Source organism: Protopterus annectens, chromosome 5.part1 (assembly GCF_019279795.1).
Source record: "Protopterus annectens isolate FY-2018-M chromosome 5.part1, PAN1.0, whole genome shotgun sequence".
Classification (NCBI taxonomy): Eukaryota; Metazoa; Chordata; order Ceratodontiformes; family Protopteridae; genus Protopterus; species Protopterus annectens.
This window is the reverse complement of record NC_056736.1, coordinates 746,580,394-746,606,468: the sequence shown is the minus strand read 5'-3', so window position 1 is coordinate 746,606,468 and position 26,075 is coordinate 746,580,394. Positions and strand designations below refer to the sequence as shown.

The window sequence follows — 26,075 nt, the reverse complement described above, 5'->3', positions numbered from 1 at the left end:
CATATTCATTTTGCATGTAAAAATCAGTTTCTATTTTCATAACCTATTGTTAACAAAGATCGCTTTCGTCCTTCTAGACTTCTTCAGGTCTGTGTACAAGAACCCTAAAAACCTATATAATTGTATAATTAGTTAGCATTGTTATTACCATCATTTTGAATAAAGTGGAAAAAAGAGAACCAGAAAAAAAAATATATATATGTATGATGATGGAAACAAAATATACACTTAAACACTTAAATTTCAAATGATTTAAAATGGTATTTAGAATGGTATTTAAAATGGTATTTAAAACCAATTTGTAGAAAAAAATAAAATACACTAAAATAAAATACAATTAGTCATGTAAACAATGCGGCAATTTTCTAATTTTTTTTTTTATTTTTATTTATTTTTTTCTGGTTCTCTTTTTTCCACTTTATTCAAAATGATGGTAATAACAATACTAACTAATTATACAACTATATAGGTTTTTAGGGTTCTTGTACACAGACCTGAAGAAGTCTAGAAGGACGAATTCTCTATTTTCTTAATTAGTCCAGGTCAGGACCATGGGAGAACAACTTATCCTAGCAGACAGAGGGATAAGGCAGATAAAATGAATCCTGAACAGAATGCTAGTCTGTTGCAAAACTAAATATGAAAGTGGTGATGGCTTTGATCTGTGCACTACAGATTTTCATATCAGTAGTACCAGACTTACTGAACATCGTCAGGATTAGCACCACAGTAGTTTTGGGTCACCTTTTTCTATCTTTCTGTGCAGTTTTCTCTTCTTTCTATTTCACATCGAAAAAAAAAAGTTCTTGTTGTTTCCCTTCTTAGCCCAGTTCTTCTTTCTAACTTTTCTGTGTGTGTGAGTGTGTGCGCCTGTGTTTTCCGGTTAGGAGTATGTCTGATACCCCTAAACCAGGGTTTAGAAAGTGCACAGTGTGTGGCCATAAGCTCTCCCCAGCTGATGGCCACACTCTGCGTAGTTTGCCTGGGTGCTGCTCATTTGCTTACCCCCTGTCTAATTTGTGCAGGATTCAACCCGCGGGCCTTTAAAGACAGGAGGGATAAGCTTATCCTTATGGGATTGCTTCCCTTCTTGGGGATGGCAGCCTCCACATCCCTGGCTTCGGCCTCTTCTGCTACTTCTACTGCTGCTACTGCCTCTTCCCAGGCCTCTAGGACTGAAACTCCCGCTAAAAGGCTTGGGGAAGGAGAAAAACACCGCAAAAAGGACAGATCTAGGAAGTGGTCGCTGGACCGCTCGGCTCCAGCAGGATATCCTCCTAAAACTAAGCCTCCCACCAGACATAGTACTCCCTGGCTTCACTTTCCCAGGTTCTTCCCCGAGCCAGAGGTGTCCAGGTCTCCTGTTAGGGCTTTCCCTCATCAGCACTCCCGGCTGGTGTTAGTGGCCTTCTCCTCCTGGTCTACCCGGAGCCTTAGTGAGGCAGAGATGGATAGGATGATGCAGAAGTTCATCCGTACCCAAATCCAGATGAGAGTCTTGCCTGCCCCCTCTCCCTCCGGAGCGGGGGGCTCTCCGACCTTCTTCATTCCAATAACTTCTTTTCCGATCCAACCTTCCATTTCGGAGCCATTGGATCCAAGGACTCGGGGTTGGGGGGTCACCGCCGATGTTACCTTGTACCTCAACACCGGCCATTGCCCTGAGTGTGTCAGATCCAAGCTCTCTGAGCCGAAGCCTTGGTATTGGATCCGAGGGGGTGCTGTTGGCTCCGGGTTTGTCAGAGCACAGTCTTCCCCTTGGCATCTCGGCTCCTGCAGTCTCAGCTCCGACTCCCCCATCAGGTCAGAGGGAGACAGCTCCTATTGTCACCTGTTAGGACGTCCACTCCCCATCGGCCTTTGACGTGGTGGAGAGGGTTCTCTCGAGTTTGAGACCCTTGACCATCTCATCCTTGGACCGCAACTCCCTCTGTTTTGGGTACGGCCCCGACCTTCCTGCTATTTCAGGGACAGCCTGTGCAGGGTTTGCCTCAGGAAGCTCCCCTGCAGGAGCAGCAAGAGGTTTGCAAGCTCCTCCCAGAGAGTCCCACTGAGGAGGTTCCTTGCAAACGGACATGCAAAAGCAGGCACCTGGACTCCTCCCTGGAGTCCCTTGCCAAAGACATTGACTTGGAGGAAGGGGCAAGCATCATGGAACTCCGCCGTGGGGGGGGGGGGTCTGCCCAAAAATCTACCTTGGACAAATCAGTGTTCCTCGATTCATTCAGTACAAATATTTCCTGGTTGTCCCCTCCTGCGGATCCACTTGTGGACCTCATAACATTTCGGGCATGGAAGGAACTAGACACCGTGGAGCCCATCCCCAAGCACCCCGATAAAGTCCTTACCCCCCACCAGACAGGACTTGTTGGAATAAGGAGGTCCCTTGTGAATGCTATGGTGGTGGCAGCCGCCATGAAGAAAGAGCTTGTGCAGGAGAGCTCTACGGTCCATCCTCCTGACCAGGAGTCGAGGACTATGGACCATCTAGGGAAACAGTTGTACACTTCAGCGACCTTTACTATAAGGGCACTGAACTATATGGCACATGTTATTTGACTGCAGAGAGACTTAGTCAAAGCGGTCGCTGAGTCGCCCCTGGAGCCCATCTCGGCAGAGGGCAAGAAGATGTTCTCCACTCAGATGGCCACTCTCAGAGCAGTAGCAACTACGTCCATGAATCTTCTCTCCCATGCTATGGAGGGTGCTGCCAGGACGGCTGGTTCTGGCATTGCTGTGTGGTGCCACGACTGGCTCCGGCTTTGCCAATTCTTGGAACCGTTCAAGGCGTCATTCGCAAATGCCCCCTACAAAGTCAGTTCACGAGACCTTCGGCCATAGTGAGAAGGGCGGGAAGACACTGTCTTTCATCGGGATCTGTTTCTCCCCACCTCAAAGATGCTTTTCTAGGAATCACTGAGGGACGAAGATGTGGTTTCGGAAGTCTCGGGCATTTTCCTGGGACACTCAGGGCTCATCTTCACCCAGGGGCAGAGGGGGTTATGATAGATTCTGTCCTAGAGGCAGAGGGGGGGTCAGCGAAACATTGGGTCTCAAGAACCATTCTCAGACATATCTGAGCAGCAGCCCTGAGAGGATGCCGGACTGCTTGGCTCTGGATGCAGTTGAGGGTCGTCTATCGCTACATCCAGTGGCATGGGAGTCCAGATCATTGGGTGTTGCAAATTATATCCAGAGGTTATTCCATCCCGTCCACTGAACCACCTCTCCCACCGAATCACCTCCCAGACGTCCCACCCGCGCAAAAGGAGGTAGCAGCTGTAGAGATAGGAAAGCTGCTAAAAAAATGTCATCCGACCAGTTCCCCGAGACCATTCCATATCGGGCATTTATTCCAGGTTCTTTTTAGTTCCAAAGAAGACTGGGGACTTAAGACACATTCTGGATCTATCCACGTTAAACCTGTCAGTAGCCAAGACGAAATTTAAGATGGTCACTCTTCAATCCATCCTGCCCTACCTGCAGGCCAGAGATTGGATGTGCTCAGTCGACCTTCAGGACGCGTACTATCATGTCAAGATGGTCAGGCACTCTCGGAGGTTCCTCTGCTTCCAGCTGGTGCCAATCATTATCAGTTCAGAGCCCCTCCGCTTTGGTCGCACGACAGCCCCCAGGGTGTTCACCAAAGTGATGGCAGTTGTAGCAGCTCACCTGAGGCTTCAGGGTATTCAGGTCCTCCCTTATCTAGACGATTGGCTCTTTGCTATCCCCACCAAGCATCTGCTTTACCGAGCCAAAGATTATTTCCTGTTGTTATCAAACAGACTGGGCATCACCATCAGTCTCAGTAAGTCATCACTGGCCCCTGTTCAGACTCTAGAATTCATTGGGGCTCTGTTGGCTACCATCCAAATGAAAGTTTACCTCACTCCAGAGAGGGTACACAGTCGAAGGGTACACGTCTTGTATATTCTTTGGGCTCAGTTTCCCACAGCAGAGACAGTTCTGAAGGCGCTGGGGTCCATGGCAGCCACGATCACTCTACTACCCCTTGCACGATTACATATGTAAATTCTTCAGTGGAAACTTGCTGTTCAGTGGTCTCTGTCAGATCTACCATAATCCCACCCAGTCCGTATCTCCTGGGTTTGCAGGGACTCTTTTCGGTGGTGGATTTTTTCCTCAGATCTTGTCAGGGGATGCCCCTTTCTTCCATCCTTTCCCAAAACCGCGGTGACCACGGATGCCTCTCAGCTAGCGTGGGAGAGGCATTGCTTGGGAAGGACAGTCCAAGGCACACGGTACCCATCTGAGACCAGTTTTCATATCAACGTTCTGGAGATGAGGGCAGTGGTTCTGGCATTGCAGGTCCTTCATGCCCATCTTCCTCTAGGGACTATTTTGATTCAGACAGACAACATGTCGGTAGTCTGGTATATCAACAAGCAAGGAGGAACCAGATCTTACCTCTTTTGTCGTGAAGCCATGAGAGTGTGGGAATGGGTGATATCCAGCAGCCACTTTCTGGTGGCAATGCACATCCTGATGGGGGGGGGGCATTGCTTGGGAAGGACAATCCAAGGCACATAGTCCCCATATGAGACCAGTTTGCATATCAGCATCCTGGAGATGAGGGCTGTTCTTCTGGCATTGCAGGCCCTTCATGCCCATCTTCCTCTAGGGACTCTTAAGATTCAGACAACATGTCGGTAGTCTGATGCATCAACAAACAAGGAGGAATCAGATCTTACCCCCTTTGTCACAAAGCCATGAGAGTGTGGGGATGGGCGATCTCCACCGGCTGTTTTCTGGTGGCAACGTACATCCTGGGACAGTCCAACATTCTAGCGGGCAGGCTCAGCAGACCTATCCTGATGCCTTACTTGTGGTCTCTGAATCCTTCAGTAGCAGAGCAGATCTTCCTCAAGTGGGGTCAGCCTTGCTGCAATCTCTTTGCATCTCTTTCCAATGTGAAATGCAGCGAGTTCTTCACTCTGAATCCCCCTGAGGGGGAAGCCCCTAGAGACGCACTGGTTCATGCTTGGCCTCCCAGTCTTCTTTATACCTACCCCCTATTACCTCTCATTCCGAAGTTTCTTCAGAAAGCTCGCAGGCTGGGGAACACAGTGAACGTCATTGCCCCATTGTGGCCTAGTCAAGTCTGGTTTCCCTCCCTTTGGTCTCATCTAGTACTTCCACCATGGATCTTGGATCCAGTTCCGGATCTCATTTTACATCCCTGGGGAATTACTCACCCAGACCTGGAAAGTTTGAAACTCACTGCTTGGCTGCTCCAGTTCCCTTGAATATTAGGATTCTCAATTTATCCTCTCCTGTTAAAACCATTTTGGTGGCAGCTCACAAATCTTCTACCAGAAGGCTATATCATAGCAAATGGAAACGGTTCTCCATATGGGCCTCTCGGTGGGATTTGGATCCCTTTACGGCTCCTGTCTCCGCAGTATTAGAGTTTTGGTGGGGATTTTTCGGCAAAGTGCTAGTTCCTCCACTGTCAGTGTCCAGCTGGCTGCAATTTCTAATTTTCATGTGGGGAAAATGTCTTCATTAGCCTTTTCTAAACTTTGCAAGACTTTCCTTAAAGGTACCTTTCTTTTCAGGCCCCCGGTGAAGGATCCTACACCTCCATGGGACCTTAGTTTGTACTTCAGGCTCTAGTCTCCCCTCCCTTTGAGCCCACAGCTTCGGTAGATTTGCAGTGTCTATCTTGGAAGACTGCCTTTTTGGTAGCTAATATGTCTGCCAGGAGGGTGTCAGAGCTTCAAGCATTATCCATCAAAGTTCCTTACATGATTTTTCATAAGGACAAGGTTTCCCTGCACACTAATCCATCCTTCCTTCCCACAGTGACATCAGAAGCCGATATTAATCAGACTGTCAGTCTTCCTGTCTTTTTTCCTAATTTCCAGAACAAGGGAGAATATAAATTACATCTGCTGGATGTACACGGGCAGTTGCGATTCTACTTACACAGGATCAAATCCTTTCATAAATCTGATCAGTTGTTTGGTTCTTACTCAAAACCATTCTTATGGAAACCAATTTCTAAAGTGACGATTGCTTATTGGATTTCCCAGTGCATCATTCAAACATAATCTATCAAAGGAATTTCCCCACCAGGTCAGGTAAAAGCACATTCCACCAGGTCTGTGGCCACTTCAGCGGCTTTTTGGTCCAGGGTGTCGGATGATATTTGTTCTGCAGCTACTTGGTCTTCATACCATATCTTCATCTCACATTACAAATTGGACATTGTATCCAGGAACAGAGCATCTTTTGGCTCCGCGGTGCTCCAGAATATCCTTCCATGAGGGCTTCCCAGGTGCTGGTAGCTGGGGACTCTGTCCCACAGTTGAAGACCAAATGAAGTCAACTACTTCATATAAAGAAGTTATGTACTCACCATAACATTCCATCTGAGTAGTTGTACTTCATTTGTCTTCAACTATCCCCCCTCCTCTCCCGACCTTGTAACTATTATCCTGACCATGTATACGGGAGATATACATTCCACAAGGATCCCTCTTATGCTTGGTTTAGGATTCTTTGGACTGCCAGTTTCAAGGTCTTGTTGGGTCAGGGTGTGTGTCTTTTGCTGAGCAGCAAACTCGATCTGAAGGGAGGAAGGAGATATGGGGCATTATGGGTAAGGGGAGGAGCTCGGAGCTCAAATCAAATGATAGTTATGCGGCCGTGTCGAATCCAGTTCGGATACATAGACCCACAGGTTGAAGACAAATGAAGTACAATTACTCAGATGGAACACTATGGTGAGTACATAACTTCTTTTTTTGACATAGTTATTTGCAAAGAAACTATTCCTGTCTACATGGAATATTACAAGGTAGTCTGCATGTGGTGTGTATAATATGGAGAGCAACTTTGTGAGCAGCTGATATGAGGGCATTTGATAACTATGAACAGAAGGTAATTGGTGACAGATAATGAAGAATGTACTGTATCTGAGTGAGAATAGTAAAGAAACTGACGTGTTTCTTAAATTATTATATTTAACTTTCAAGTGGTGCTGTGGGATAAGCTAGTAAAAGTTTTTGCAAATCACAGCGTTTGGGATTCAGATATGAAAAACCACATAAGCGATCAGCTTGACAAAGCTTTACGTTTTTTCTTTTCCTTGGGACATCTTTAAACAAATCACTCAGGTGTGCAATTCTTTTGCATCCCAGAAGCTTGTCTAGAAAGTTAGATAAGTTCTTCATACCCCAGCTTTCTCAAGGAAAAAATGCATTCTGTTTTGTTGCCAGTACTGACAACTAGATCTCACTTATATCATTGCATAACAAAGATTAAAAGTTGTTCACCTTAATGTATGCTAATCATACCTTTCATACCAGTGTTTGAGACTGTATTTGTGAGTGTTACTCGTGATGAATTACTAGTATCCTAGCAGTATACCCAAGGGAGTCAGTAGTAGCAGCAGTTACTAGTGGCCCATTAAGTGGGTGGAAATATCACCCCAGTGTTGGTGACAGCAGGGGGAAACATCACCCCAGTGTAGTTGACAGCAAGGGGAAACATCACCCCAGTGTAGGTGACTGCAGGGACAGCATGATGTAGCACAGTCGTCCCATGCAAAAGGTGAGTTCCAGTCTTAAATGCCGTTGAATCCTGAATGCTGTACATTGTCTGTTATTACCTGCAGTGTCCCTGGATCAGGAATACTGTCTTACTGCTTTGTTTTGCTCTGACGCTTTTTAACTTTTTGTTTCCAGTTGTGTAACAGTTGTCAAAATCACAATTGTTATTGTAGTGTTTTAGGTCTGGATTCTGTATTTAGACTGTTACTGAAACTTCTGTATAACCTAATACTCATATGATATGGAGCTTTTGTCCCTGGGCCTCCACTGAAAAGCACTTTTCCTAGTTGGACTATCCGAGTGAACAAATGCAGGTAAATATATAAATTGGTACCAAAATTGATGCGACAGGGAGATGCCATGCACTAATAATCAAGTTGGACATGGCATCATGGCCTGCAATTCCTTCTTGGCTCTCCAAGTGTTACAGTTGCTGACATGTTGCAGAGGGAGCAGAAGTACACAGATAATTGCATGGAAGCACTTGTTTTGTGAAATCCTTTGTCACAGAGGAGGTGAGAAACCATTCTCAGGAAGCACAAAATAATGGATATCTTTGGTCAAAAGGCTAACTGTCCAGGTCTGGTGGCTTTTTTGTGAGCAGTCGCACAACTGCATGATATGAAAGTATGAGATCACTACAACAGTGTCCAGTACATAAGCAACTTGTCAGAATTCCCTTTCATAGTCATATCCTTCTAAATATGCATTCCTGCACATGTTTATTATGCGCACACACCACACGCATACACACATTGGCAAGAAGTAAAACACATTGAACAAACATACATGTCAATCATAGTCTGCATAATGCACATGCAGATTACTTCAGATGTACATGTCCAGTTATTTCTTCATGTTCACCATGTGTGAGGTACCTTTCCTTTTGGTAAGCAATGATTTTAACACTGCTTGTTAGCATTTAACTTAAAAGTGCAGTTTCAGATTTGACAGGTACTTGTTCACCTAATTCATAGCATTGTAGCTTAACTCCCTGCAAACCTTCCCATTTTATACCAGTCAGCAGCCAAACAATTCTAGAAAGGGGTCCTGTAACTTGGGTGACTTAGAGACCTAGACACCCATCTTTCATCCTTGGAACTTGAACTTCATTATTGAAACGTTACTATTTACCTTGAGACGCCCATCTTTCATCCTTGGACCTTGAACTTTATTATTGAAGCATTACTATTCACCTCCTGACACCCATCTTTCATCCTTGGACCTTGAACTTCATTAATGAAGCATTACTATCACCTATAGACACCCATCTTTCATCCTTGGACCTTGAACTTCATTATTGAAGCGTTACTATTCACCTATAGACACTCATCTTTCATCCTTGGAACTTGAACTTCATTATTGAAGCGTTACTATTCCTTCCTTCAAGCCAGTGAGTTCATCAGCACTAAAACTGATTTCCTGGATGACTTTCTTTCTAGTAACTTTTACTTTTTCCAGGAGAATCCCAAGTGCCAAGTCTTGATATGTGAGGAGCGTTATACAGGTTTTTTTCAAGGTTATTGTAGCTGTTTAGTCATGCCAAAAATGGTCACAGAGCTGATGTAGATTCAAACTATTGAGTTACCCATTGTCTTTCAAGTCCCCCAAAACAAGGGTGAATGAATCTTATACAAAGTTGCTTGTCACTCTTATGTCAACAAAGCAAATCAAACTATTTGTACAAACAAATCTTAGCTGGCAGCTGACCATTTCACCTTCTCCTTTGATCCTTTTAAAGCACTATAAGATTAATTAACAGCACGTTTCACCAGAGCAGCAAAAACTTTAGAAGGATGTCAGCCTGGGGTATTTGTGTGACAGTAACTATGACTTGCACTTTCTCCAAACAGTACAGACTGGGAATACAGACCAGAAGCACAGCAGGTTTTGCCACTACTGTCCTGCATTGTATGTGGTAGTGTCCTTCTCCCTAGTCTGAGTTCAGGCTGCTGCATGGATAGAAACTGCTTTAGTACTCCTACCTTGCATGAGGAATTGTTGCAGAAGTGATCCTTATGGTACCCATAGTAAAATTGTGTAGCAATACCCTCTATATCAGTAGATGTATAAGAAAATTGGATCCTTGCTACGGTATGGGTTACTTCTACATCCTTCTCTGAATACTGTCTAGAGCAGTGACAGCTGCTCATCCAAGACGAAGGTTGCTTCCTAACTCTGTAAGAAATCTATTTCTAGGTGCCTTGAGTAATTTAGTAGGCTTCACTTGTGTCCCCCAGACACTCTCTGAGCACATTTGTTGGTGACGTCTTGCCCATCCCCCCAAAGTGCTGTTGCAGTCTGCTGTTCCCTTTACAGCCAAGTGTCATGGAGACTACCTCAACCTTGGGCACATCTGACAGCTTTATAGGTCTGGGTAAAAGGATGAGTGGCCCACCCGTGGCTAATTGCAGATTATAAGGAATTATACAGCAGAAATGTCACTGTTACATCTACTGCCACGAGGATTATGTTACTGTTACATCTACTGCCATAGGCTGTATGTTACTGTTAAGTCTACTGCCACTGGGAGTAGGTAACTGTTATATCTACTGCCACTGGAAGTAGGTAACTGTTACATCTACTGCCACTGGGAGTAGGTAACTGTTATATCTACTGCCGCAGGCAGTATGTCACTGATACATCTACTGCCACAGGGAGTATATTACTCTTACATCTACTGCCACAGTGAGATATTACTCTTACATCTACTGCCACGTGGAGTATACAACTGTTACATGTACTGCCATGGGGAGTATGCTGCTGATGTTCATCGTGCATACAGCTGCTGTCATAACAGATGGGTTATACAGCTGCTGTCATAACAGATCGGTTATCCTGCCATCAGGCGGGTCCTCGGTTGGCCGAATTCCAAAGTCTAGGTCAGGCGTCGGTTGTCGTCGCTTCTTCCCTGACGTCAGTGCGGCAGGGGTATAAAAGAGGCAGCTGACGCCATTTTCTTCAGTCTTTCTTGCCGCGCGGTGCCCAAAGCAGAAGCAGTTCGCAAGTGCCGGTCGGCCAGCTCCTGAGATTTAGAAAGTATTTCAGCCGAAGTCTTCTTGAAAGCTAAGTACCCCGTTGGGGAAACTTTTCTTGCCTCAGACCGATGTCAGACAAAGTTAATAATTGCATTTCATGTGGGAAGCAAATACCGCATAAGGATTTTCACTCTTTCTGTATACCTTGCTTAGGCCCAGACCACGACGTCTCGGCCTGCCGTTTTTGTGCTAGACTCAATAAGCGCACTATTAAGCGTCGGGCCGAGTTCGCCCTTCACTTTTTTGGCAAAAAATTTAATTATATTATGTCGTCGGATACTCCGACTCCAGTTTTGAGCAAAAAACGCAAAGATAAGGACCGACATACGAGGTCCACACCACCTACTGAAACCACGCTAAGGCCGACTACCGGTTCTCCGGTACACAGCGAGGCACCTACGCAGCCCCTGAATACCGATGATAATGCTTTACTGGTGACTTCAGTACCCGAGGTCGCAGGCTCCTCAGCCGCCATTCCTACTACAGATCCCGACGCCACTCCTGGCGGGGAAACTCAGAATTTAGACAGGCCTGCCATTTCTCAAGGGGTCTTCAGGCCTTCCTCCTTCTCTATTAAAGCCTTCACTAAATCTAAAGCAGCCATGAAAACCAAAAAACAGGTTCCTCAGACCCCCTCTCAAGGCACCATGCCTAAAAAACAGATGCTTAAAATGGCTGAGGATTTGATTACTCTTATCAGGGGTTCTCAACCCCCCTCTGACAAAAGGCCCAGATTAGAGGAAGAATACACTTCCTCATATCAAGCTTCTATTACCTCAGAAATATCTGAGGACCAGGATTATGTCTATTCTCCATTTGAAGACTCTGATGCAGAGGAGTCTATTCCCTCGGTCTCCCCCCCTGAGGACTTCTCTTTTGGGGAAACCCTGCATACTTTGAGGGAACACTTTCACTGGGAAGGTCAAGATTACTCAGACTCCAAGAAAAGGCTCAGGGAATTTCTCCTGCTCCCCCAGCATAGACCTCTGGCTATCCCTCCTGTTTTAGATATATTGGATGATGTATACACAGAAGCCAGCCTTAATCTAGATTCTTTGCCTCCAGCTCCTGTTAAACCAGACAGGTATTACAGGGTTCCTGATTCTCACCAGTTCCTATGTAAAAGCCATACTGTTGACCCAGAAACTATTTCACAGGGTCCCAAGGGAATTAAGGCCTCTACTGCTAAAAACCCATTACCTTCAGAGAGAGATTCCAGAGCTTTAGAAAGGTGGGGGAAAAAGGTGTACACCTCGGCCACTTTAACCATGAGGGCATTAAACTGTCAGTTCCATATGTTAAAGTATCAACAGTTTTTGATATCTCAGCTGAAAAGCAAAATGACACAACCAGAACAACCAGGTTTAAAAGAGTTGCAGGATTTGTTGCATGGTGCAGAGCAAGTGGGTAAACATACCTTGCAGTGTAGTTTTGATGCGTTAGAGGCCTCATGTAGAGCTGCTGTTACGAGGTCTGTTATACGTAGGCATGCTTGGCTCAAAGAGCAAACTTTACCAGATCATTTCAAAGCTAAATTATTAGATGCACCTCTTCAAAGAGATGTATTGTTTGGTGTTAAAGCTGAAGAGGTGCTAAAGAAAATGGAGGAAAAAGCGAAATCAATGCAAACAGTGAAAGATTTCCTGCAGGTACAGCCTCCACGTTTCAGCAGAAACTGGCCTTCAAAATATTGGTACTTTCCAGCCACGGACAGACCTCAAAGGGACAGATACAGGCGCCCAAGAGGTAGAGGACAACCTCAAGGATCTTTCAGAGCCAGACAGTGGCAAGCACCAACCCCGAGAGGTGGAGAAGATAGATCACAGTCTTTTAGAAAACACACACAATGACTTCTCCCTACACCTGCCAAGCAAAGCTTTAATGGCAGCACCTTTGGGCGGAAAACTGACATTATTCTCAAAAAAATTGGCATATTGTTACAAAAGACAAATGGATTCTGGACATTATAGACAGAGGGTACAGGTTCCACTTTCACACCCTTCCAAAAATGAGAGGCATGCCAAACCTGCCACAAAATCAAAGGGCAGAGGCACAAAAACAAGTTTCAGCTCTCATGGACATGAAAGCAATTCAAGAGGTACCTGCAAAAGAACAAGGTCAAGGGTTTTATTCCAGACTATTCCTGGTACCGAGGAAAGACAAAGATTGGAGACCTATCTTAGACCTATCCATCCTAAACACATATCTACAGGTGCCAAAATTCAAGATGCTCACATTACAGCAGCTTCTTCCCATGCTGGGCAAGGAGTCTTGGCTGGTAACATTGGACCTCAAGGAGGCATACCTGCATGTCCCTATCAGACAAGATTGCAGAAGATACCTCAGATTTCTTGCAGGTTCAACCCATTACCAATTCTCTGCATTGCCCTTTGGCTTATCTACTGCGCCCAGAGTGTTTACGAAATGCCTGGCATAACTACAAGGGATACAAATCTATCCATATCTGGATGACTGCCTGATCCAAGCGGACAGCAAGGGCATACTACTGCAACACCTGGCGTTTGTAATAAAACTGTTGAACTACCTGGGATACACAGTCAACAAAAAGAAATCAAAACTAATACCCTCTCAACAAATAATTTTCCTGGGTGCCAGCTTGGATACAACCACCCAGATGGCCTACCTCACGCCAGACAAGCAAGGGCAACTGTCTCAATACTTCAGAAAAATGGCAACTAACACCAGGCTAACTGCAAGGAAAGTCCTGCAGGCTCTGGGATTCATGGCATCTTGCATCCTACTAATCCCATGTGCAAAGCTGCATATGAGGAAACTTCAATGGTACCTGAAAAACTTATGGTCTCAACACAGCCACAGCTTGGAAGCAATTATCCCACTCATTCCATGCCTTCAAAAGGAATTTTTGTGGTGGACTCAAGCTTGCCAAAGAAACACAGGTCTTCCTTTCTGTGTACCCCAAGCAACTCAAATCATCACAACAGACGCCTCAGACTATGCCTGGGGAGCACACATGACAGATCAGTGCATTCAGGGAAAATGGACCCAAAAAGAGAAGCACCTGCACATCAACCAAAAGGAAATGCTAGCCGTGCAAAAGGCTATTATGACCTTCAAAGACCTACTGCATCCAGGCCAGCTGTTGATAAGGACAGACAACACCACAGTGATGTGGTACATAAACAAACAGGGGGGAACTCATTCATACCCCGTGTGCAGGCAAGCCATGACCCTATGGAACACAGCACTGGAATTGCAAATTCAACTACAGGCACAATTCCTGCCAGGGAAGGAAAACACACTGGCAGACAACCTAAGCAGAAATATGACAGATCCACATGAATGGAAGTTGCATCCTCAAGTTTTCACAAAGATAACTCAGGCATGGGGACAGCCAGACATAGATCTCTTTGCTACCCACAGAAATTGCCAGTTGAAAATATTTTGTTCAAGGACCTATCATCCACAGGCCTGGAAAGTGGACGCACTTTCCTTCAATTGGGCAACATTGACAGTCTATGCCTTCCTGCCTCTTCCTCTGCTGCCCAAAGTTCTATTAAAAGCCAGAGCAGAGAGGCCGAAAATGATTCTCATCGCTCCAGACTGGCCAAGACAACACTGGTATCCACTCCTGAAGAGCCTGAGACATTCCCCACCATGGATCCTACCTCTAGTCCCTCTTCTGTTGTCCCAGCACAACTACAAAACCCTTCACAGCCATCTCAAAACTCTAAATCTAGCTGCATGGAGAATTCCTTGATTTCCCAACAGTTTTTCCTCTCCAAAGAGGTGCAGGACGTCATCTTGGAGGCCAAAAGCCCTTCTACTAGAAAGGCTTACTCCGCCGAATGGAAACGATTTTGTGCCTGGAATCAAGAAAAGGGACAGAATCCTTGGGTAATAAATATACCTCAAATTTTACAGTACCTAGCTGAGATGTTAAACAGTGGACTTTCCTTCTCCTCCATCAAGATCCATGCTTCAGCCATTTCTGCACAATACAATACAGATCCTCCTTTATTCTCACATCCTCTATTAAGGCAGTTCCTCAGAGGGGCAAAGAAAATAAAACCCCCAAGGAAACCACCAGTCCCTGCTTGGGACCTCAACTACGTTTTGGAAAAGCTGACCCTTCCTACCTTCGAGCCAGCTTCTTCAACAGAGTTACAGTACTTGTCATGGAAAACAGCCTTTCTTCTGGCTATCACCTCAGCACACAGGGTTTCGGAGCTACAGGCCCTCATGGCTGTGCAACCATTTATCATTTTCCATCAGGACAGAGTTTCCTTATGAACCAATCCTACCTTTATGCCGAAGGTAGTATCCAGTGTAGCTTTGAATCAGACTATCCACTTACCTAGCTTTTATCCTAATCCTCAAAACAAAGGGGAAAGACTACTACATTCCTTGGACATTAACAGATAACTTTGTTGCTACTTGGACAGAACAAAGCCATTCAGGAAATCTGAGCAACTCTTTGTGTCCTATACTGTAGGTGCTCAGGGAAAGGCTATTTCCAAACAGACAATTTCAAAATGGATAGCCCACTGCATATGCTTTTGTTACTCATTTCATGGAAAAACTGTGCCTGCATGCATCAGATCCCATTCCACCAGAGCCACAGCTGCCTCTGCAGCCTTCCTCAGGGGGGGGCCCTACCAAGGACATTTTGGAAGCAGCCACCTGGAGTTCAGTGCACACTTTCTCCAAGCACTATCACCTCCCACTATACTCAAAATCTAGAGCGGGCTTTGCCACAGCAGTCCTACAGGGCATCCAAGCCCCTCCTAGTTCCACTTAGTGCCTACCACCCTTACTTAGCTTTGGGATTCTACCCATCTGTTATGACTGCAGCTGTATGCACGATGAACATAGTACAGTTTTGTACCTACCATAAATGTAGATGTTAGAGTGCTCATACAGCTGCAGTCCAGGTTTCCCTCCCTCCATCCCCTCTTAGGACAAGCCTTATGACAAACACTTTTCATATCACCCTTTTGGGGTATTCTTTTATGGTGTATTTGCTTGCGACTACTGTTTTTGATTTATCAACATTGCATCTTTGCATAACATTATGTTTGCCTTCCTTCTGGGGGCACCTGACATCTGGGGCAAGAAAAACTGAAGAAAATGGCGTCGGCTGCCTCTTTTATACCCCTGCCGCACTGACGTCAGGGAAGAAGTGACGACAACCGACGCCGTACCTAGACTTTGGAATTCGGCCGACCGAGGACCTGCCTGACGGCAGGATAACCCATCTGTTATGACTGCAGCTGTATGAGCACTCGAACATCTACATTTATGGTAGGTACAAAACTGTACTTTCCATCTACTGCCATGGAGTGTATGTTATGTTACATTTTCTGCCATGGGGAGTATGTTACTGTTATATCTGCTACAACAGGGAGTATGTCACTGTTACATCTACTGTTATGGGGAGTATGTTACTGTTACATGTATGTTGCTGCTACATCTACTGCCACAGGCTATATGTTACTGTTACATCTACTGCCACAGGCAGTATGTCACTGTTACATCTACTGCCACAGGGAGTATACAACTGTTACATCTACTGTCACGTGGAGTATACAACTGTTACATCTACTGTCATGTGGAGTATACAACTGTTACATCTACTGCCATGGGGAGTATGTTATTGTTACATTACTGCCACAGGGAGTATGTAATTGTTACATCTTCTGCCATGGGGAGTATGTAACTGTTACATCTTCTGCCACAAGGAGTGTATAACTGTTGCCTCTACTGCCACGGGAAGTATGTCACTGTTGCCTCTACTGCCACAGAGAGTATTTTACTGTTGTATGTACTGCTAAGGGGAGTATATTGCCGCTATGTGTACTACCACAGGCAATATGTAACTGTTACATATACTGTCACAGAGAGTATGTTACTGTTACATCTGCTACCACAGGAAGTATGTTACTGTTACATAGTCTGCACATCTTCTTCCACTAAAAAATGTTTTGGTGTTTACTTCTTGCCACATCTATGATTTAGATGTATTTTTCCTGTGTTTGCAGTGTTTTATGCCCCTATTTTTTTCTGAAACAGTTCTTTGTCATTTCTTTAAATGTTTCTTGTTTGCTGTAAGATTTCCCTTTTCATCTGTATTGTTTTTGGCTTTTGATTAGAGGCAATGTTTTGTGTATATGAGTAAATGTAACAGTACTTCTTGATATTCCTTCCATTCATCTAATATTCATTTTTTTAATCTGCTTAAGTGGAGGATAGATCATTTTTATTAATTTAAAATACTTCTGTACTTAAAAGAAGTCAGTTATATTACTTTATGTAAAAATGTTCCCATCCTCAATGCTGTTCTTCCCCCTCTAGGTGTTTATCCACTCTTCAGGAGGAATGCATCAGACATGTCGGGAGCTGCCGTTAGGGTCCACATCACAATTGCTCCTGTTGACCTCTCCCTTGAGGACCACACAAGGCCTCTGCACAGCATCATTTCTGAAGAAGATGTCAGTGATGAGGAAGGATGCAAAGCAGAGAACCTTGTGGCCTCTGAGGGGGATGTGGAAGAGGCTGAAAGCTGTGCTAATGGAAACAAAGATGTATCTGCTGAGCTCCCAGGCAGAAAATGCGAAGAACAACCACAGGTTGATCTACAAAACACATTTGCTGTCAACATCACCGTAGAAAGAGCTATGCATTTAAGCCTTAAAGGTAAGGAGCCATCTTGTTAAATTCTGTTGTGCAAAGATTGCCATAGGACTGTACACAGATGATGTATTCAGTAATAACACTATAGGCTGAAAGTCTAGGTGAGTGAAACAAGGCAAAAGAGGCTAAGCATCAGCATAAAGTTTTATGAAGGATTTAAATAGGATGCCAGGTGTTAGCAGTTTTAAAAAAAACACACATGCCGTCGAGTGAGAGAACATGAGCATGAAGTGGAAAGATAATAATTAAGTGACAGTATGATGACAGATGTCTTTTTAAAGTTCAATTTTTACTCCAGTATTACTGCAACAAATAACACTAGTGTTTATATACACATGGGCAGTATATCATTTTACAACATCGTCAACAAAAATAAAGGAAAAATACCCTCGAGTAATAACATGGCCAAGAACTAATCCAGCCACAAAATTCCTGTTGTCAAAATACCCTCAAGTACACCCCCAACCTTTACCCACACTTGGGAAATGTATAGTTGGTCTGCCGCCTCCATCATAGCCTGTGCTTTGGCTGTTATTTACGTCTTGTAACATCTTAAGTAAAACTGATTTTATTTAGCTTCTCATCTTAGGCATCATATATTATTGTTTACAGAGCATGCAGAAAATGACAACTCTGTGCCTTAAATTCACATTCTGTAACTACAGTTCATTCTAACGCCTGTTGAATAATGCCGACTTATTTGACAGATGAAGTGTAGATTTCTATAGCATCTGTAAAGATTTTCATGTAACACTGATGAAGTCTTGTAAGTCAGCAGTTTTTTCCTACTTAGAAGCTTTCTGACTTTCTGATTATTTATTTATTTGTATTTAACATTTGTTGACCGGGAATGTCCGACTAGGTTCCACAGAGCCTGTTTTCAGCAGAGGCCCGGGGAGAAAGGCTCTCAAAGCATGTCTTTAGAATGATTATCCCTTTCATTCTCTACACCCCAGCGTTAAATTAATGTAAGTTATTTGAAACGCACTGATTTGACCTTTGAACTTCTAGGTTACTTGTATTTCATGTGTGTGTCTTAATCCTGATGTGAGCCTTTTCTTATTATAAGAGACGCTCACTCTTATTATAAATGAGGGCAGTAACGAAACAAGAAAGCAAAAGGAAGCAAATTGCCTTGATGCAGCTCAGTGTAACTAAGCCATCTTCTCTCAAATTCCTCTTTCTGTTTCTAAGGACCATTTCTTGCCCCTCTACAATTCTGTTACCTCTGATATAGACAGTCCTTTCTTGTTTTTCCATTTTCATTGACAGACTTCTTAGTGAACATGGTTTTCCAGACCAGTTTCTCCAATCCTTCTGCTGTGTCATTCTCAAATCTGCACCTAGCATCAACCTCTGTGCAATTAGCTTAACCTTTTAAGTCACAGTCTGTCGCACACAGTATCATTACAGCTCTACTGATGCAATAAACAAAGCCCTTGATGCAGTGACGCAGGCCTGTCTACATGAGTAATCCTGCTAGAGCTAGCTAAGGCTTTCGACACTGTCTCATGCTTTACTGTTAAAACAACTAGGAAAGTTGGGTTGCTCCACTAATGCTTCTCCTCCTACTTAACAAACGGAGAACAATCCATCAAATGGCTGAATGAACATTCAGAATATGAAGCCAATAATACAGGAGTCCCCATAACGATCCATTCTCAGACTTTTTAACAGCTTCATAAAGTCTCATTCCAAAGTAAACTCATTCAATACACAGATGATTCTATCATCTCCTCCCCCAACAACCTCTGTACTCCTTTAACACAGAAAAAACTCTCTTTCATCCACTGAATCCTGGTTAAATGATTTTCAACTTCTGTTGAACCAAAAAAAATCCAAAATCCCTCTTTTTCTCTACAAAACCACCACACGTAGACTTTAAAATATTTTCACATAACAAGACAGAAATTGAACTAGTTCATAGGTGTGTAGTAGGCTAACAACCACAAGGGCCTTTTGAAGTCTAACCATGCATCCCAAATCTCTGACAAGTTCAGATATCCTTGATAAGTGTAAGCACGGGCCTGGGAGATGAACCATTTACAATTTACCTGTGTCCATTAAAGACATAGGTGCCAAACCAGAGATGAATTTCTGGTTTCCCATCCAGTTGTCCAAGTTACACTTGAATTGGGTTAGGGAGGAAATCTGCTTCACATGGATGAGGAGTCTGTTCCATAGACTGGATAGTCTCTGGGATACATACCCATCTCTCCAGCAGGTCCTATTTATATCACAGGCAAGGCTTATGTCTGCTTGTTTTGTGGATCTGCAGGAGGTCCATCAGAGTGGGGTCTGGCAATGCCCTGTATGTCAGGCATAGATCTCCCCTCAAAAGCCTGTAGGAGACAGAATATAGGGATAGGGCCTTCAGGTGGTCTGCATAGGACATTTTACTTACGCCCTGTATTCTTTTAGTGAGGAACCTCTGTGGACATTCCATTTGTTGGATATGCCTGGTTAGGTACATGCCAAAGGGGAATTGTTCTCAATGATGTGTCTGATGAATGCCAAATACAGTGGAACAATGACTTTCTTGGGCTCAGATCCCATACCTTTGTTTATAAGTTGTGCAACATAGAATGATTTCCCCACCACTGTAGACACATGATGATCAAAGGCTAGATTACTATCTATGTATGTCCCTAAGTACCTAACTACTGGTGAACTCTAAGGGGTGTGTTATCAATATGATAGTTACCAGGGATGGGTGACTTCCCAAATTATACTATTATGCATTTCTTGGCATTTAGTTTTAATACTTGGCTGTGATACCAGTTGTTTGTCTGTGTCAGCCCCTCCTGTAGAACATTTATGTTGAGATTCCATGACAACACCTAAATTGCAATCCTCTGCAAATTTAGTCAGCTAGAGATCACTGACATTGCCCTTGACTTCTGAGAAGTAAATGCCAAAAAGGAGCAGTCCAAGGACTGATCCTTGAGAGACTTCACTTGTGTTTGGCGTTTTTGTAGAGGTGAACTGCCCCAATTTTAACTTCCTGGGTCCTGTCTGTGAGCCAGTTGGCTATCCACCGGGTGACGTACAGGTTTGTACCTAACCTCTTGAGTTTGTCAACAATGACTGAGTGGGGTATTGTGCCAAATGCATTGGCCAGATTAAGATAGGCCGTGTGTATAATTCTGCCCTCTTCCATTGCTTTGGTGACCTTCTCAAAGAAGTCCACCAGGTTGAGTAGGCATGATCTGCCCTTGACGAAACCAGACTGGGTTGGGTTTAGTGTCTGGAGGTTTACTGTATCTCTATTGATCATCTCCTTGATAATGGAGTAAACTCATCAAAACTGTTAGGTGTAACTACTGACAGTCGGTTCTTGTTTGAACAACATATTCTTAACACAATAACGAAATCCCATTTTAAACAAGGTAAACCTTACCATCATAAACTTTATCTTGACAAAAACATCAAAGTTAAACTAGCTGACTCATTCCCTCCCTTCTCTATGGAAGTCCGATTTTCACCAGCTTTCATTCAACCCTTTTTAATAAGCTTCAAGCATGTTATAAAATAGCTAAATTTGCCCCTGGTCTGTCTAACCGCCAAGCTGTATCTTGAATTCCCCCACTACCTGCATTACACTCAACTTACTCTTGCCCACAGCTTACTGTTTACACCAAATAACTGCCCTGCACACCATTCTGTTCTACAATCATACCCTCCTACTCGCACGCTCAGATCAACTAATAAATATCTCTTAAAAGGTATCCAAACCTAGTAAGAGAGCTTGTCAGTATCTGTACTCCCACAGCATTGCCAAGGTACTTGACTCACTCAAAGCCTTTATATCTGCTGTAAAACAGCATTATCTAAACAATCCCACCTGCTGTTGTACAACACATTTCAAGCCGCCATGACCCTTTCTACCCCCTTCACATAAAATGTTGCTATTACTTCAAATACAATCCTTATCAGTCAACTAAGAAGTCTGTATTCTACTTTTTGCCTCTTGCTGATTGCACTTCCACTTTTTTTTCTTTCTGTTATCTAAAATGTCTGTACTGTGGAATGTCTGTACTGTGAAATGTCTGTACTGTGACTGTTATATTTTATCAGGTTCATTCCTATAATGAGTGATCTTTTATTATATTGAGATTCTGTTATCTAAAATGTCTGTACTGTGACTATTATATTTTATCAGGTTCATTCCTATAATGAGTGATCTTTTATTATATTGAGAATGTCAGTTTCTTTATCATTGGTCCAGATGACTTACTTGTGGAAGCATGAAGGTGTTTAGGAGAGAAGGCAGTTGGGTTTTTAACCAGATTGTTTAATGAAATCTTGGAAAGTGAGAGGATGCCTGAGAAGTGAAGTGTTTTGGTACTGATTTTTAAGAATAAGGGTGATGTGCAGACCTGTAGTAACTACAGAGGGATAAAACTGATGTCACAGCATGAAGTTATGGGAAAGAGTAGTGGAAGCTAGGTTAAGAAGGGAGGTGATGATTAGTGAACAGCAGTATGGTTTCATGCCAGGAAAGAGCACTACAGATGCAATGTTTGCTCTGAGAGTGTTGATGGAGAAGTATAGAGAAGGTCAGAAGGAGTTGCATTATGTTTTTGTGGACTTGGAGAAAGCATATGACAGGGTGCCTAGAGAGGAGATGTGTTATTGTATGAGGAAGTCGGGAGTGGCAGAGAAATATGTAAGAGTGGTACAGGATATGTATGAGGGTAGTGTGACAGTGGTGAGCTCTGCGGTGGGAGTGACGGATGCGTTTAAGGTGGAGGTGGGATTACATCAAGGATCAGTTCTGAGCCCTTTCTTATTTGCAGTGGTGATGGACAGGTTGACAGATGAGATCAGACAGGAGTCCCCGTGGACTATAATGTTTGCAGATGACATTGTGATCTGTAGTGAGAGTAGGGACCAGGTTAAGGAGACCCTGGAGAGGTGGAGATATGCTCTAGAGAGGAGAGGAATGAAGGTCAGCAGTACTAAGAATATGTGTGTATGAACAAGAGGGAGGATAGAGGAATGGTGAGGATGCAGGGAGTCAAGGTGGAGATAATGGATGAGTTTAAGCACTTGGGATCAACAGTTCAGAGTAATGGTGGATGTGGAAGAGAGTACAGGCAGCATTGGTTCTCTCCCTAAACCTAACTCTGTGGATGATAGGATTCTGATTCTTTACTGGCACCATTTTTCTGAGGATGTTCTTAAGATTCTCCAAGAAGCCAGGAAACCCAACACTCAAAAATATTTCATGGGTAAATGTAGAAGATTCTGCCACTGGTGCCAAAGTAATGGACAGGACCCCTACATATCAGATATACCTTCCACTCTTAAATATCTTGAAGTCTTACATACAGGTTTGGCTTACTATTCCATCAAAGCTCACCTGTCAGCCATCTCTGCTTGCTAACTTCTCACTCCACCACTTATGTCCAGATCTGAGGTCAAGTTATTCTTTAAACGTGTCCTACATCTTAAACCACCTAGAAAGCCTATTGCCACTACTTGGAACCTCAACATTATGCTGGAGAAGCTTAACTTACGTCCGTTTGAACTGGCTACATTAGCATACTTCAAATTCTGCACGTTAAACTAAACAACTTCAGCTAGCAGAGTTTCAGAGCTTCAGACACTCCTGTCTGTTCCTCCCTTTATTGTTTTCCACAAAGACAGGGTAACTCTCTGGACTAATCCTCTATGCCAAAAGTAGTAAACAAGCTATCTTGCAATCAGGCCATAAACCTACCCCACCTACCTTCTTTCCCTACCCACAGAACGTGGGGGAAAGGATACTGCATTCTATAGACATTGACAGACAGCTAAGATTCTATTTGGAGAAAAGAAAATCCATTCGAAAATCAGATCAACTCTGTTTTTTACGTGGACTCTAAATTGGGCCAGCTGATAGTATCCAAGCAAACCATTGCAGTATGGATCTTTATGGCTGACTCCTTTTGTTACACTTTACAAGGCAAGTCTGTGCCCTCAAACTCTCTCTGCCAGAACAGTAGCAGCCTCTGGAGATTTATACAAAGGAGTGGACGCCAGGTCCATACTGAAGGCTGCCACCTGATCATAGGTTCATAGATTCATAGGTTCATACTAGGCTATCTGCCCAAGGGCATTTATAAGCCTAGCCCATAGTTATGTGGCTTTCGCCACCCCTTTAGTTTGAATAAAACTATGCCTATTATTTTGCTGTGCCTCTGTCAAGCAGTGACACTGAAGTAACCCCTGGGGTGTATCTGCGATCTCCCATCCATTGGTCAAGATTCCTCTTGAACAAGGCCAGCGAGGTGCTCTGCCTCACATGTACCGGGATTTTGTTCCACAGCATAGGGAGTCTCTGGGTGATGAACTCTGTTTCTTACGTGGACTCTAAATTGGGCCAGCTGATAGTAGATCCTTTCATCTATACACACTTTCACTAAAAACTAGAGGCCAGAGCTGCCTTCACTAGGTCAGTCCAATCTGTTGTCTCGGACAGTTTTACTGCCTCTTAACCAGTCTCCCTTACTTTCCTTTTCGCTGTGGTTTCCCACTTTCGTTTTACCTTCACATTTTCTCAGTTTCCCCTGTCAGTTCCTATCCCTTGAGAAACACCTTAGAATTGAAGAGGCTTTCTTACCACTTCATACTATACCCCTCCTAGCTGACCTGTTTTCTGTTTCAGAGGTCTTCAGGCCTCTGGCTTGGAGATAGTCTGAGGAATTATAATGACATGTACCTGTGTATCCCTATGCTTGTGAAATGAGGTCACACTTCAGAACATACAGTACTGAGAAGGTAAAGCTTTGGTATCCTGGCTGGACGACACTGGTGATAACCCATGTGTTAGGAATACTGCAACAGTGATCAGTAGGGTATCTACTGTTATAAGTTGCTACACAAGTGTATTGTCTTTGTCCATTTATTTTATATCCTAAGAGCTCCCCAATCTCCCTTAGTACACAATAAGACTTTTTTTAGATTAGATTCTAACTTCATTTTTGTGGCTCTCTATTAAAATTTCGAAAGTTGAATTCACCGAACAGTATTTCCATCGAAAATGCTGTTCAGCGAATTCTGAATATTGTGATTGCAGTGCAGTGAAGATCGGAAAATTTGCCCTTTCCTCAGTGTAGTGCAAGCACGGAGTTGGTATATATAATTAGCAGGAAGAGCTAATTCGCTGAACGGTATTTTCGATGGAAGTACCGTTTGGTGAATTCAACTTTCGATAATTTAATATAGACCCAATTTTTGTCACTATAATATCATCTGCATGTAATGTCATCTTAAGTTCCAGGCTCTCCCATATTCCTGACTGCTGAATCAGTTTAACAACTAGTTTGAAATATAATTTGAGGCTGATAATGCTAAAACTTCAATCAGTTAGCTACAGACTTCACAGAAGGGATTTTATGTCACTGTACAATTGCCTTGCCAGCTATATGTCAGCATCCGGCATATCACTGTCTTTACTGGTGCATCAAAATGGAACTCACAACAACTTTCTGGTCTACTTTCCAGTGTTTCATACTGTTTTTAAAGAACAGTAGATTTTGTTTCAAAGCTAGAAGGCTAAGGAATTTGCTTCTCTTGTCTGTGAAATCACACTGAACACAGGATAATTCAAGCAAATAAATAGGTTTCTGGGTAAAGGTGCAGTCCTATGACCAGTAAGAGTAGATGCAAGCTCTTTGATGTCCTTCTATGAAATTTTGAACTTGTTTACTGAAAAACATTATAACATTAATGAAGCAGCCATGCTCCAAGACATTAGGGTTTACTCCTCTGCTATGTTATGCAGCCCTTCTACTTAATGCATGCATATTTACCCTAATTCTTCAGTTTCTGTGGCAGTCTCCCCTCCCTTCTTATCTTACAATTAGGACGGCACAGTGGTAGCATTGTTGCCTCATAGCAAGAGGTTCTCAGGTTCGATTCTTGGATGGGGTGCCTTCTGTGCAGAAGTCTACATTTCCTCTCTGGATTCGTCTGGGTTTCCTCTGGGTGCTCCGGTTTCCTCCCACATTACAAAGACATGCATCTGGAGCATTTCTCCTCGGGCCTCCACTGAAAATTGGCTTTGTTCCAAGTAGGACTTTCCCGGTAAACAAATGTTAAATAAATAAAATTGCTGAGATGTACTTAGATCAGGTAGACCTAAACCTTTTGTTGTGTCAGTCGCAGTTTCTTCTGATCAAAGAAGAATGTCCTTTGCACAGAGCTGGACTTACTGATGGATATTTTCCTATCTTCCCACCAGTGACAAGTCTTTTGTTTTGTAACTATTTTTTCCCAGCACTCTGTTGGAACAGGTGGATCCGCAGTGGTGGTGCTGCGGTAGCGTTGGCGCCTCACAGTAAGACGCTGTCCGGTTCGATTCTTAGCTAGAGCGTCATCTGTGTGGAGACATGCGTGAATGGGCGTACCTTCGTTGAAGGTTGTGCGTCAGGGCTGGTAACTCGGCACGTAAAAATCAACTACCGATCATTAGAGGACCGGAGTTCCGCTGTGGCGACCCCTAACCGGGAAAAACCGAAAGACACAAGCAAACTCTGTTAGAATAGGTAGTACTTGCTGTCTGTCTGTAATTTCATTGGCTGTTCTTGCTACAATTTTCCTCAGCAGTATCTGAATGCACTTGGTTTGTTAAATCAACTGGTGCCTCAGTTTTGGATGATTTTGCAAGGGCTGGATAGGCCTTTCTTTTGTCAGTCATTTTTGTTACAAATCAATTTTTCTTCTTTTTGTGTTTAACAGTTGCCGTCAGTCTGTCAGTTTTAACAAAAATAGCGTTATATTCTTCCTTCATAATGGCAAA

General features: G+C 43.6%; 1 protein-coding gene across 1 annotated transcript in view; it reads left to right on the top strand.

The window, feature by feature from the left end:
• The window catches only part of C2CD3 (C2 domain containing 3 centriole elongation regulator), a 2,415,762-nt gene that overhangs the window by 1,803,081 nt on the left and 586,606 nt on the right, over positions 1 to 26,075 (top strand). The window contains exon 30 of the mRNA XM_044072855.1: positions 16,949 to 17,290. Within this exon, the coding sequence (XP_043928790.1) occupies positions 16,949 to 17,290 (342 nt within the window). The remainder of the gene's footprint in view (positions 1 to 16,948; positions 17,291 to 26,075) is intronic.